General features: G+C 45.4%; 1 protein-coding gene across 1 annotated transcript in view; it reads left to right on the forward strand.

Moving 5' to 3' along the window:
- LOC139052429 (uncharacterized) overlaps positions 1-14,085 on the forward strand; it is a 211,543-nt gene that overhangs the window by 121,573 nt on the left and 75,885 nt on the right. The window contains exon 11 of the mRNA XM_070529524.1: positions 12,539-12,698. Coding sequence (XP_070385625.1) covers positions 12,539-12,698 — 160 coding nt within the window. The remainder of the gene's footprint in view (positions 1-12,538; positions 12,699-14,085) is intronic.

Consider the following 14,085-nt stretch of genomic DNA (forward strand, 5'->3'; position numbering starts at 1 on the left):
CATTATGCTTCGCGGTGGACTTTCGGCGCTCCTCGTGACGAATTTCAGCCAGGAACATCGGCACCTATTTCGTCGTACTACTATCGCTTTCGCTGAGCCCATAGCAGACGTTGCTGAATGCTTTGTGTCTGTGACGAAGGAGAACCCAGCTCAGACACTCAGCAATATTGACATCAATTCAGACCTTTCGGAGGAAAAGCAGAAAGCGCTGCGTGAGTTGCTCCTTCAGTTCAAGGAGTGCTTCGCATCTTCTTCTAAGGTGCGCCAGACGTCCATCGCGAGACACCGAATAATCACGTATGACGATGCTCGTCCCATACGACAACTGCCTTATCGCGTATCGGCGAAAGAGCGCAACGTGATTAATGCCCAAGTGAAAGAAATTCTTGACGATGACGTCATACAGCCATCCCAAAGCCCTTGGTCATCACCGGTGGTCCTCGTCAAAAAGAAAGACGGAACGCTTAGGTTCTGCGTTGACTATAGAAAGTTGTGATGATGATTTGACTATAGAAAGTTGAACAACGTCACAAAAAAAGACGTTTATCCGCTTCCGCGGATCGATGATTCGTTAGATCGTCTCCGGCGAACCAGGTATTTTTCATCCATAGATCTCAAGAGCGGATATTGGCAAATCGAAGTTGACGAACGAGATCGCGAAAAAACTGCCTTTGTTACCCCGGATGGACTGTACGAATGTAAAGTACTTCCATTTGGCCTGTGTTCTGCAGCGGCCACATTTCAGCGAATGATGGACACTGTTCTGATGGGTCTGAAGTGGCACTGCTGTTTAGTATACTTAGATGACGTCGTCGTGTTTGCGGCGACCTTCGAAGAACATCTGAAGCGTTTAGAGGCGGTACTTGAGGCGCTCCGCTCCGCTAATCTCACACTAAAGCCAGAAAAGTGTCACTTCGGTTACGAAGAGCTGAAGTTCCTCGGGCATGTCGTGAACGCCGACGGCGTCCAGCCTGACCCAGACAAAACATCTGCTGTTGCTGCCTTTCTGACTCCTCGTGACAAGAAAGCAGTACGCCGCTTTCTCGGTCTGTGTGCATACTATCGTCGCTTCATCGCCAATTTCTCGCGCATCGCTGAACCACTCATACGCCTCACGCGAGAAGACACACCCTTTGTTTGGGCGGATGAGCAGGACGCAGCTTTCACCGAGTTAGGGCAACGCCTGCAGGAATCACCTGTCCTCGCTCACTTTGACGAGGCCGCTGACACTGAGGTGCATACCGATGCAAGCAGCATCGGTCTTGGCGCTGTACTCGTTCAACGCCAGGAAGGCGCCGAACGAGTCATCGCTTACGCCAGTCGCACCCTTTCACGCGCCGAAATCAACTACTCCACCTCCGAGAAAGAGTGTCTAGCGGTTGTGTGGGCCATCATGAAATTTCGGCCTTATCTTTACGGCCGCCTTTTCAAGGTGGTGACAGACCACCATTCCCTGTGTTGGTTAGCCAACTTACGAGACCCGTCCGGGCGACTTGCCCGATGGAGTCTCCGTCTGCAGGAGTTCGATGTTACGATCGTCTACAAATCGGGCAGGAAACACGAAGATGCGGACACGTTGTCGCGCGCTCCCGTCAAAACTTGCGATAAGGACATGGACGAAGACGGCGCATTTCTTGGGGCCCTCACCACATCAGACTTGATCATACGGCAGCGCGAGGACGCCGAAATACGCCCTCTCATCGATCACCTAGAAGGCAAGAATGCTACAATCCCACGACATATTTCTCGCAGTCTCTCGACCTTCTGCCTGCGAAGGGGTGTCCTCTACAAGAAAAACTCGAGTGCCAGCGACAAAGAGTATCTATTGGTAGTACCTGCCGCCCTTCGTGATGACATTCTCCTAGCCTGCCATGATGAGCCCACGTCTGGACACTTGGGATTTTCACGCACTCTTGCACGAGTACGCCAGACGTACTACTGGCCCAGACTTTTTACCACGGTGAAGCGTTACGTGCAAAGCTGCCGTGAGTGCCAAAGCAGGAAGTCGCCGTCTTTGAAGCCCGGGGGGTTACTCCAACCCATCGCACCACCTAGTGCGCCGTTTGATCAAATCGGCATGGATCTTCTGGGACCCTTTCCCTTGTCAGCCAGCGGAAACAAGTGGATTATAGTCGCCACGGACTATCTAACACGCTACGCCGAGACGAAAGCTGTACAACGTGCCACGGCCTACGAAGTTGCCCAGTTCTTTATCGAGCACATAGTCCTCAGACATGGCGCCCCCTCACATGTCATCACCGACAGAGGCACTGCCTTTACAGCCCAACTGATAGAGGACATATTCGAGCTTAGCTGCACGCAGCATCGCAAGGCGACTGCCTATCATCCGCAGACCAACGGACAAACGGAACGGCTGAACAAAACCATTGCTGACATGCTGTCTATGTATGTGGACGTCCAGCATAAAACATGGGATCAAGTCCTGACGTACGTTACATTCGCGTACAAACCGCCATTCAGGAAACCACACGCTTCACACCGTTCCGTCTTGTCTACGGGCGCGAGGTCCAGACCACGCTAGACGCTATGCTCCCGCACGACACCGACGCATCACTTACTGCCGACGCCGAGCAACTTACTCAACACGCAGAGGAAACTCGTCAACTCGCGCGCATACACATCGCGAAGCAGCAGAGCACAGACGCACGACGCTACAACCTTTGACATCGGCACGTTGAGTACCAGCCAGGTGACCAAGTCTGGGTGTGGACTCCAGTTCGTCGCCAGGGGTTGTCTGAGAAGCTCCTTAGTAGATACTTTGGACCCTGCAAAGTGATGGGTCGCGTTAGTGAAGTGAACTATGAAGTCATTCCCGACAGTGCCGCGTCGCCTCGGCGTCGACAGCACCGCTCAGAGTTAGTGCATGTTATTCGCCTCAAGCCGTATTTCGCGCGTTAAGGCTACGCCAATTCGATATCATACGAATTCCACACTTCCTCCTTCTAGTTTAGTAAGCATCGGGTCGATGCCTTTCTTTTCACCGGGGAGTAATGCCGCTAGGTGTCACGAGCCAGCGCTGAAAGAAAGAAGTTGGGACTGGAACACGCGCTCAGCAAGAGACGGGTGCTGAAATAGAAGAGGTAGAAGCTGAGGACGCCGGCTTAAACTATTGCACGCCATCTTGTACAACCGTCTCCCTCGCCGACGCCGGGTACATCGTCCATTGTCTTTTCGTGACAATATATATATATATATATATATATATATATATATATATATATATATATATATATATATATATATATATATATATATATATACACAGAGTGAGATGAAGAAAGGGAGGCTGAGCGCCACTGAGTGAATGTCATTGATTTATTAACGACCAGACGTTTGGTGGCAGTGTATGTTCTGTCAATTTTAGCCCCAGTACTAATATAAAATTGTCAATATTAAACTAGGGGCCTAACAAAGGAACTTGGCATAAATTCCAGTCGCTGTGTGGCTTAGTGCTCTTTGCTCACTGCACGCGCCAGCTGTAGAATGCCTGCTGTGGCACAGTCGAACATAAGTTGTGCTGCCAGTGCTCGACATGCTCTCCTACAATAGAGCTCTGCGCTGCTTTTAAATTCTCGTGATATGTTGCTGCTAAAAATTTCGTTGACAGTGGGAAACGGTTCGAACAAACACACACTGAAAAAAACGAAACAAAAAAACGTACGACAAGGTAGGCACAGCAGCTTGTGAAATAATTTTTAATACCTCTACCCGCGTCTGTGTGTATATGTGTGTGCGTCTTGCTTGTTTGTGTATATTGTCGCAGCACTGCGCGACTGAGTCAAACAAAGAAGACGTAGAGTGGGGTGCGTGAGCTCGGCTGTACGCCGCACCGGCTGGTCCTTCCCTGTGGCTTCCCCGAAAAGTTTCCAAAAACAAAAGACTTCCAAAAACCACAGACGGTGAAAGATCCTCGAAGTTTTTTGATCATTTGCTCATATTTCAGGTGGTTTAACAAGAATTTCGCACAGCTTGCCTCTCCCCTGGCGTCTCTCCTTCACAAAGACACCCCACACTTGAGGACTGCTGACTGCTAGTCTGCGTTTAAACAGCTGAAATTTTCGTTGACTTCTGGATCGGTTTTGCAAAGCATGAAGTTACTGGATATGCGCCGTTCTTTCTGTTGCATGCACGCACACACCCGAGCTTTCGGGGAACTAGTGTGCCTTTTTCGTACCAAGAAGTTCTTCCAGTCGTCCAAACTCTGTGTCGTGTTGAAGAAGCACGTCAACTGGTGCATCTGAGTATGTTGTCTTCATGAGGCCATAGCAAGGCTCACTACGATGCGCGGCATGTCCCCGTCAGCTTTACTTCCGGTGACTATGTTCGGTCGTGGACACCTGTGCGCAAAAATAGATTATATCCCAAGTTTTTCGCGACTTACTCTGGACCATTCGTTACACTCACTCGCTAGAGCGATGTCAACTATGTCGTCGCCAAAGTGACGGCAACTAACCGGCGTTGACGCACGACGCAAGTTGTTCACGTGACCAGACTGTAGCAGTACCATCACTGGTCGCTTTAGCTCGCTCAGCGAGCTTCGTCTGTCCTCGGGGAAAATGTCGCAGCACTGCGCGACTGAGCCAAAGAAGATATAGAGGGGGGCCACGGGAGCTGGGCTCTACTCTGCGCCGGCTGGTCCTTCCCTATGCCTTCCTCCTGCATCTCATTTCACCGCGTAAATAGTAATTTTTGGCAACATTATTTTTTTATTTTACCCACTTTTATATATTAAATCTTAGTTTTCCCGCTCGCGTTTGTGTGCATGTGTGTGAATAGGCGCGTACATCCTTGCATGTTTGTGTTTATTCTTACTTATGCCCTTTTATTTTTGCGTTTGTTTATGTAACTATGCTTCCAGCCACGTCTTCTTTCACAATTTCATTAACTCGTCTCATTCAAAGCGCCAAGTCCTATGGAAAGGAGCGCTGACCTCCTCAATTTCATTAAAGCTTTTCTTTCTCGTTTGCCTTGTCTTCTCAATCTACCATGTTGCTGTGTTTTCTCCTGCTATTCTGTCCTTGCTTTTGTGTTCTGTGTTGTTGCCGCAACATGATTAACCAACTTGAACTAAAGAAAGTTCTATCAGCTATGACAACAGAAACGTTAACAAATACGTTATGTTAACAGCATCACGTGGCTTGCGAAGTAACTTTGCCTCTTACCCCTGTTAATGTGTTTATGCATCAATGCATGCGGCAGCTTGCCAGAAGTGCACATAAAAGGGTGCCATATTGTGAAATGGCATCTTGCTATGTTGTTGCTTCTTTCACGCTTCCAGCCTTAGAAAACAGATGGTTTCGCTGCCAACCGCATGTTGGTACACATTTATGAAATTGTGCAGTGGGGTGTCATTTCCTGTCTTGACACTTGATGCCAGTTTTTAAAGTGAGCTCGGTGTGTGCAGGACGTTGCTTATCACACCTGAGTTTCGATTGAAAGGCATATACCATCAAATGAGCTGCTTATTTGAGAGGTCAGGGGATCGATGGTCAGCTGTCCCGTACCCACCGGCTAAATTCTGGTAGCCCTAATAGGGGCTGTTCTTTCGTCGAAAAGATGCCGTTATGCTTCGTCGAGTGGCTCGATGCCAGACAGCTCGCAGTCGGAGTAGCTTTCTTCAGTGTTATCTTCACCCAGTTTCATGACAATGGGTTGGATGTGGTCATTCCTAGAGGTGTCAAGTCTCAACTTTGCCTCCTCGTCCATCACGTGCCGAACGTTCTGCTTCCAATCTTCCGTCGCTACATGCTTAATTTTCTTCCTCAAGTTATCTTCAGCCATCGACAGCTTGAAGTCTACTGTACGCAGCGATGCCATTTCTGACTTCCACTCACACGATCTCAGTGGGATTAAATTCGCAGGGATACGGCTGGAGCTTGAGTAAAATGCAACCGGCCCTTTCATCTGCGTTGTCCACGATTTATCTCAGAAAGCGGGACTTCAAAGATGCCACCAACTCGAGCAGCTGCTTCTTTACCATCCTTTCCATGTTGGTGAAATTCTTGCTTTTGAGTCACTCTTGCATTTTTTCCTTCTTCCTGGACTTCGTTGGTCACTTTTCTTCTCTCCGGCTATGGTAATATGCCTTGTTCATAACAATAACACTACCAGCTGGCAACTTCTGCAGAACGTTATTGAAGCGATTGCCGTCCATTTCGTCGTAGTACTCGCCTGTCTTTCGACCTCGGAATGCATCTAAGCAGCCGTCGACGAAGCGATTCTCATTGACGATGTGCATCACGACTAGGCGCTTGTCTTTTCCAGAAGGTAGTTTTAGACCAGTCAACAGGCCATTTGCTCGAGCATAAGGCGTCCTCGCTTCTGCACTACGGTGTCTGTTCGCACGATCTACCGTGTGTGTCCCGCCGTCACCCTTGTCTCGTGCAGGGAGAAGATCTTTCAGCCTTCCGCCCGGTAGCGCTCTACATCATGGAGGTAGCGATTGCGCCAATCGGCGATGTCGATGTCCCGGTCGATAAGGAGCCAGTTGCAGCTTCTATTTTCGTGTTTGAAGCCTATATCGGCAAGCAGGTGACGACGCACAGTATACCACTTTAGAGATGGGAGATCCATTCGCTTCGGGAAATCGTTAGTTATCTTCTCGACAGTCGGTATCTCGTTGCGGTGAAAGAAATCGTCCATACATGACCTCAGCGCGCACAACGCGGAGCTGTCCAACTTCATGCTGCGTCTTCTTTTTCTCCGCACGTCGTGGGCGCTTTCGCGAGGCCGTCGACAGTTTGCCACCCGAAATATGCGACGCTTTGAACTCCCTTCTCGCCTTGAACACTGTGCTTTCGCTGACACCGAGCATCTCGGCGACAAACTTGGTCGTGTCCTCCACGCTGTGTTCAGGCTCCCTGTTACGCCAATATGTGTAGCAGTGGAGGATTATAATGCGTGAATCACTATTCAGGATGTGGTCACTCTTGTTCTTGTCGAGGCTCCTCGGAGTTGCGGACATCGATGCGACACAAGTCTCGTTCGTCAATGAAGGATCGCATTCCTATGTCACCTCGCTGATCTTCATGGCGGAAGACTCGCAGGGAACACCGTGCGCGAGCTCACGAGATCGCAGGTTTCCAAAAAAAGAAAAGAAACCGTGAAAAGGAAAGAAAATTAAAGAGAAAGCCTATTACATTTTAGAGATAAGCTTGTGAAAACGCAAGACAAAGCAAAACTATAAATCTTATGCCATATAAAACCAAGAGACAAACATCCGTGTATTTATTTAAAACGTTGAATGAAGAATTTCTGCGCCTTTCCTGCGTCGATCGTTTTCTCGCCCCAAGTTTGTGACAGGTTCAATAAATGCATTCTTTTTTTTTCAAGTACCTATTAAATAAGAACTGATTCATTTGAAGCTTGGGAAAGGAGAAGTAAATGTATCGTGCACGTGTAAACGAGCGCAAAAGCCATTCATTGCAGCTCTTTCTACTTATGACCCCTGCAACGAAGCTAAAAAATTATTGATTGTGTTTAACGTCCCAAAACCAGGGGCGCTGTAACGTAAAACTATTCCGAACTTTCCTATTCCAATTCTGCAATTAGCCCTCCGTGATGGGTCAAAATTTTTTTGAACCACCCACACTTCAGCTAGCTGTCTGTCATGTGACGTCACCAAAACCGCAATAATTCCCCATCTGATATGACATGTACACACTGATTATGTATGGTTTGACTGAACAAAAGAAAAACAGTCATTTCTGATTCGACGACTTTTCGCCATTAGCCCTCGGCTATTCGTCAAAAGTTTTCGGGCTGCACCCACTTCACCTGCCTGTCACGCGACGTCAAAAAACCGCAAAAACTCACGCGTCAAAGTGACGTGTACGCGTTAAAGATGCATTAGTATGCCGAACAAAACTGAACTTTCTTCCGAATAGCCGCAGGCTGGCCCGTTCCGAAAGCAATAAAAGATGGCTGCCGTCGATCGCTCAGGTACTGACTACTCGCACCTGCCGGAGAGCATGGGTGTATTTGCGTATAATAAAGCTTCTTGCGTGGCTGTGTAACGTTTTCGAGCACTTTCGGCTGTTTACCCCCTCATTCTGCCAACTCTTCTTTGCTGAGGATCCCTTTTAGCGTCATTCTTAAGCTTCCATTGCATGCCGCCGCGATTTTCGATCAGTAACCCCAAGCTAAGTAACTGAAAGTGGACCAGTCGCAGGCGCCGGCACCACCCTCTTCATACGGTTATCGATTTTCAGTACAGTGGCTCGGCCCATCGAATCCCTCTCCACTTGAGCGTGCTTCTCACCTCTTGTCAGTCAATTAGATAAGACAAGCGGCTCAGTGTAGGCAATGTTATTCATTTTTCAAGCGAACAAAATTTGCTTCCTATGAACGAGGACAGCGTTTGGTTTGTCTGTTCAGACAACCCTGCGTGTGATCGCCCGCTGCTTGCGTCGACGGTTACGCAAATTTGACGTCAGGAGACTGGAATAGAAACATATTGGAATAGTTTTACGTTATAGGGCCCCAGTTTCTAAGTTGAGGAACTCCGTAGTGGAAGGCTCCAGGTTAATTTTGACCCCCTGGGGGCCTTTAACATGCACTACAACGCGAGCACACGTGCATTCTTACATTTCGCCTCCACCTAAATGCGGCTACCACAGCCGGCATTCGAAACCGCGGTCTCGTGCTCAGCTTGCTACGAAGCTATATCCTACATAGTCTTCTGTTATATGTTGAAGCAAACACTTCAATTTTCTACTTACAGAACGGTACTCCTGCGAGAGAACAGTGGAATAAACCAGCGACTGCACTTTACGGTTACACGCCCAGAGCCGTCGATCTTGCTCCGTAGCAGACGACGCAAAGCGTTGTAGAAGGCACGGGGTTATTTTTCTCTCGCAATCGGGCTTGTGGTGTAGTATTTCCCTCACGAGAGTTCTACCAAAACAGTCATCAAGATACCAAAATCTTATTTATACCGAGAAATAAGCGTTTTAGGAGCAGTCAATATATTTTGAGCGGGACTATTTATTTTGTCGCAGAGAGCAAACGGCTGCCACACTTCGGTCATCTGGGCGGAGCCTCTCCTGAGGTCCTAAGTTGTATCCGACTGCAGTAGAAGCGTCTCCTTGCCTTCTTACGTCCCCTATTCTCTCTCGCGTTCTCCCCCCATGTATGCGAGCTGCGAGCAAAAAGTCGCAAGGTTCAAGATTCAAGATTTAAGCAATTAATCAGAAAACTCTAGAAGATTTTCGCACGGAAATAGAAAAAATAAACTTCAGCTCTGTAGTTAACTGCACAGACGCAAATGAAGCGCATAATATATTTATTCATACACAATTAAAAGTTTAAGTTGTCTTGCGTACAAAAAAAATTAAAAAATCGAGAAAGATTAGGAAACAATGGCTTACTAGTGAATGCCTCCGAATGATCCGCGAAAAGAATTCTTTGTACGCAAAGTTTCGTAAGACTCGGCATCCTGCGGACTTCACTTCCTTTCAAAAAATACAGAAACTCTCTAAATAAATTGTTGACAAACGCCAAGAACAGACATTTTGAAAACGTTTTTAATAGAGCGGGAACTAGGAGCGATGTTGTTTGGCGTGAAGTAAATAAACTTCTACTGCCGGAGCCTCATAATAAGCAGGACTTAGAGCTGACAATTGATAACAAAGCCATTAGTGGTGAAGAATTACCTAACACATTTAACAAACATTTCACGTCTTTAACTCCAAGCACGCATAATATAAATGCGACTTCCTTTCTGGGTACTCCCAATGCTTACACAGCCTTTTTTGAACGTTTTACACCGGAAGCAGTATACTCGACCTTTGTCTTTAAAAAAACAGCCCATCGCGCGATATAGATGGATTGCAGATTAAACCCATGAAATTTGTGCTGGATTTTTTGTTACATGTGCTTACTCACATTTTTAACATTTCCTTATTAAACGGCGTCTTTCCTGAGAAAATGCAACATGCGAAAGTGATTGTTATATTTAAGTCCGGAAAGAAAAACGAGTTAACAAATTATAGGCCAATATCTACACTTCCTGTAATTTCGAAAGGTCTCGAAAAGATCATTTGCACGAGAATTAAGTCATTTTGTGAGAAACATAGCATCCTAACAGATATGCAGTTTGGTTTCCGGCAGGGAATGTCTACAGTGCTTGCCTTGCTGACGCAATAAGAAATAATATTAAATAACTTTGAGAACAAAATTTTAACTTCAGGTGTATTCGTTGACTTTTCCAAGGCTTTCGATTCCATTAACTATGAAACCCTATCTTCAAAATTAAACCATTATGGCTTTCGCACGATTTCCCTTAAACTTCTACAATCATATATTGAGCACAGAAGGCAGTGCGTCGCAATTGGATCAAAACTTTCATCAGCAAGAGAACTAACACAAGGCGTTCCACAAGGAAGTGTACTCGGACCGATTTTATTTACCATTTATAATAATGATATAACGAATATTAGTGAACATGTACAATTCATAGTCTATGCGGATAATACTAGGCTCTTTTTCAGATCACTTGATGTTGCGCAACTTACAAATATGGCAAATAAAACTTTAAACTTATTGAAAAAGCAGTATAATCTAAACTCATTAGCCATTAATGCGAATAAAACTAAGGCTGTGTTGTTTACGCCACCACAAAAGCAAGCAAACTGCAATACTGTTCTTTACCTCGGCACAGAAAGGATATAATTAGTTGATAATGTCAAAACGTTAGGCGTAATTTTTAACAAACCTTTAATTTGGGATACACACGTTGAGCGTATTATGTCCACTTTGGCGAGAGCATGTGGAATAATCTGTCGATTACGGCACATACTGCACTCTAAGATAAAACTGATGTTATACAACAGTCTCTTCCTTTCCCATGTCAGCTATGGTAACCTAGTGTGGGGTACGACATCGCAAGCAAACATACGAAGCTTAAAAACATTACAAAAGAAAACTGTCCGACTTGTTGTCAACGCACCGTTTGATGCACATACACTCGAGATATTTCGTGCTCTTAATGTGCTTCCTATTGAATATTTTTGTGATTATAACCTAGTCATAAAAATTTAAAAAATATTTTCGCTGTAGCAACAACGTTTTCATAAACTTGTGCAACTTAGTCAAATCAAGAGAAGCAATATATCAAGTCAGAAAACAGAGCCAGTGGGTGTTAGCTTTCACAAGAACTAATTATGGTTTCAAGCGATTGCAGTACCAGGTGCCGAGAATATTAAACGTGATACATGCTTCCCATACCGAAGTAAATGCTATTACGAGAACGGCACTGAAATTAAGTTTAATTAATAATGGTCAAATTCTATAAAAGATAACATTTGCAATTTTTGTCTTTGTCTTTTCATTTATTTTTTTATCATGTTATTTTTAACATGTTCCAAATCTCTCTTTTCCATCGTTCCGCATTTCTTTTTTTTTTGTTCCGCTGAACGTGTTGCTTATCATTTGTGCATGATCTTTTTTCCTCCACTTTTTCTGGATACAGATGTGTGCCTACATATATAGATGCAAATATGTATAGATGCTGGATTGGTGTAGACACGCATGTGAATATATGTATATAGAGGTTATAAATGTTCTGATGTGAATATCAATATCTGTATAATATGAAATTGTTTTGTACGTATGTAACAAATTCTCTTTGTGAATATGCTGCAACTGTTGGTCAAAGACAGGGGACAGGAACCCCGTCAAGCGGCGATTGTGCGTCTTTTTGTTCCTGCCCTTGCATTTTCTGTTGCTCTAAAAAGGAAAATGCAAAATAAAGTTTCAAAGTAATTACTGCTGTCGGGAGGGTATTGTAGCGACGTGATTGAAAGGTACAAACCAGTTACTCGCTTCGTCTTTCCTCGTTTCCGCGCACCTGCCATGTGTATAGGCGCTCTGAACCACCTCCCGACACAGCGTGCAAGACAGCGGCAGCTGCAGGGGAAAATTCCAAGGAAGAGGCAAAGAAAGCTTCGCTTTAAAATCAGCCCCAAATCGTTATGTCAGGTCCAGATGAACGGTTCGCAAAGTCAGCCTCAGAGCGCCGCGCCCCTCCCATGGGGATTCCGCGCCTAAATGCAAGTGAGCCAGCGGCCATCGTCTAGCGCACAACCGGGCTCAAATCTACCCAGCAGCCGTCGCACGCCGCTACGACGCATGTCGTCGGATTTGTCGTGCAATAACAATGGTTGGCGATACGTGACAAACATGGCTATCAGCCACACAAGCTACGCCTGCGGCGAGATCGCGCCACGTTGGTTTTCCGGATGCAAAATAAAAGCTGCACTAGGAACTCAGAGAAACGACAACACGATAAATCATCCCTAAGTATGGTTACAGCAACTGAGACACTGCAGAGGCAAAAATCGTGCTTTCTTTTGGCAAGCTACCCTTTGAGCAACTTCAGCCGCACTTTTCCTGACCGCACTACAATGCTAAAGGGCAGAAAGTGCCGCGAGCTCTTACGCTGATAATTCAGCGCACAATGTAAATTGGAGCTTGCGCAGCGTTTGGGCAAATATTTTGTTGTCTTTTCTTGTTCCAGACTTCGACACCTATCGTTTAACGGGCCATCTTTTTCCTTCTGTCGATCCCGGACCAATACAGTTTATCGGTGGTAGTTTCATTTCTTTCGCAAGAAACATAGAAGCGGCTCTGACTGGCCAGCAGGTGTCAGCCAGTTGGAGCTACTCTGGAATAACAACGTGAGTTCTTTCACCTATAATCTTAAGTGCTTTTAAACTAAAGCTGGGATACTTGTCTTGATATGTGGCTCCAGGGGCATGTTTCGCTTAGTGTTCTTTGTTCTCATAGAAAAATGAAAAATAGTTGATTAATCCAGTGATTGATTGCTTGATTCATTAACTAATTCATTCCTTCATTTTAGATCCTACAGAAAGATTAAGTTGTGAGAGACGTCGTATTGTGCGGCTCCAGGTGAATTTTGGCGAATACCTGTGATTGCTTAACGTTCTTTCACTGCTAGGTACTGGGATGTTCTTGTATTTTACCCCACGCCGATTTCGAATGAGGCTGCTCTGCCAGGCAATCGAACCCTCTTCCTCGACTTGAGCGCCTACCATAGCCAGTGAGCTGCCACGGATGCCCGCCACTTTGGCTCAGTGGCTGCAGCCTACGAACTTCCGGCAAGTCTCACAAATTAGAAGGCAGAAAATGCTCAGCGCCACGATGTCTGATGTTGTCAGTTAATTTGGATAGTCTGGATAGTCGGTTAATCAAAATGGACTAGCAGTATGTGAAGCGATATATACGTAGTCTAGTGGATTTATTTATTTATTTATTTATTTATTTATTTATTTATTTATTTATTTATTTAATATACTCCCAATGCCTAATGGTGCCACAAAGAGGAGTTGCTACGCTTGTGTTATTACGATGTTGGATAGAGAAGCTTGAAGATGCTAATGGTCTGGATTGCGGCTGACTGATGCGATAGCTGGTTCTATTCTGATGCTGTTTTCGGCAGGAATGAATGGTAAGAAAGGTTTGCTCGGCAATTGTGTTCCCTCTGTATCTTAAATTTGGGGTCATTTCACGATGAGACGTAAAGAGGCGGTAAAAAGAGAGTTTTTTTTATTTAATGATTCAAGAAATAAATTTTATGAAAGAGAGATAAACGGGCGAGTTTTTTTCCGGATGACAGGCTGGCAGATGAAGGCAAGTTTTGATAGCTGATATGCTTGCAGTGCGGGAATGATTGCATACAATGAAACCCATGAACCGGTTTTGATTGGCGTCGAGTAAATATTTATTTATTTATTTAGAAAACACCTTACAAGCCCTGCCGGGCATTGAGTAAGGGGGGCAATGTAACAAAAAACTGTTAAGTACAATGGAAACAACTCAAAAATAAACCTAAGACGACTGTACAATGGCTGAACTAAAAAACAAAACGAAGCACAACATGATCAAGCATAGCAGATATATAAGAGAAATGAGATTATGTAAAAAGCATGCACAGGCGTTCACGAAATATTTCACGATCAGTTATCGTGACGATATAATCGGGAAGACCATTCCAGTGGGATATGACACGAAGTACAGCAGATAAATCGAAAGCAGTGGTTTTAC

The sequence above is a fragment of the Dermacentor albipictus genome, unplaced genomic scaffold, assembly GCF_038994185.2.
Source record: "Dermacentor albipictus isolate Rhodes 1998 colony unplaced genomic scaffold, USDA_Dalb.pri_finalv2 scaffold_22, whole genome shotgun sequence".
NCBI classification, from domain to species: domain Eukaryota; kingdom Metazoa; phylum Arthropoda; class Arachnida; order Ixodida; family Ixodidae; genus Dermacentor; species Dermacentor albipictus.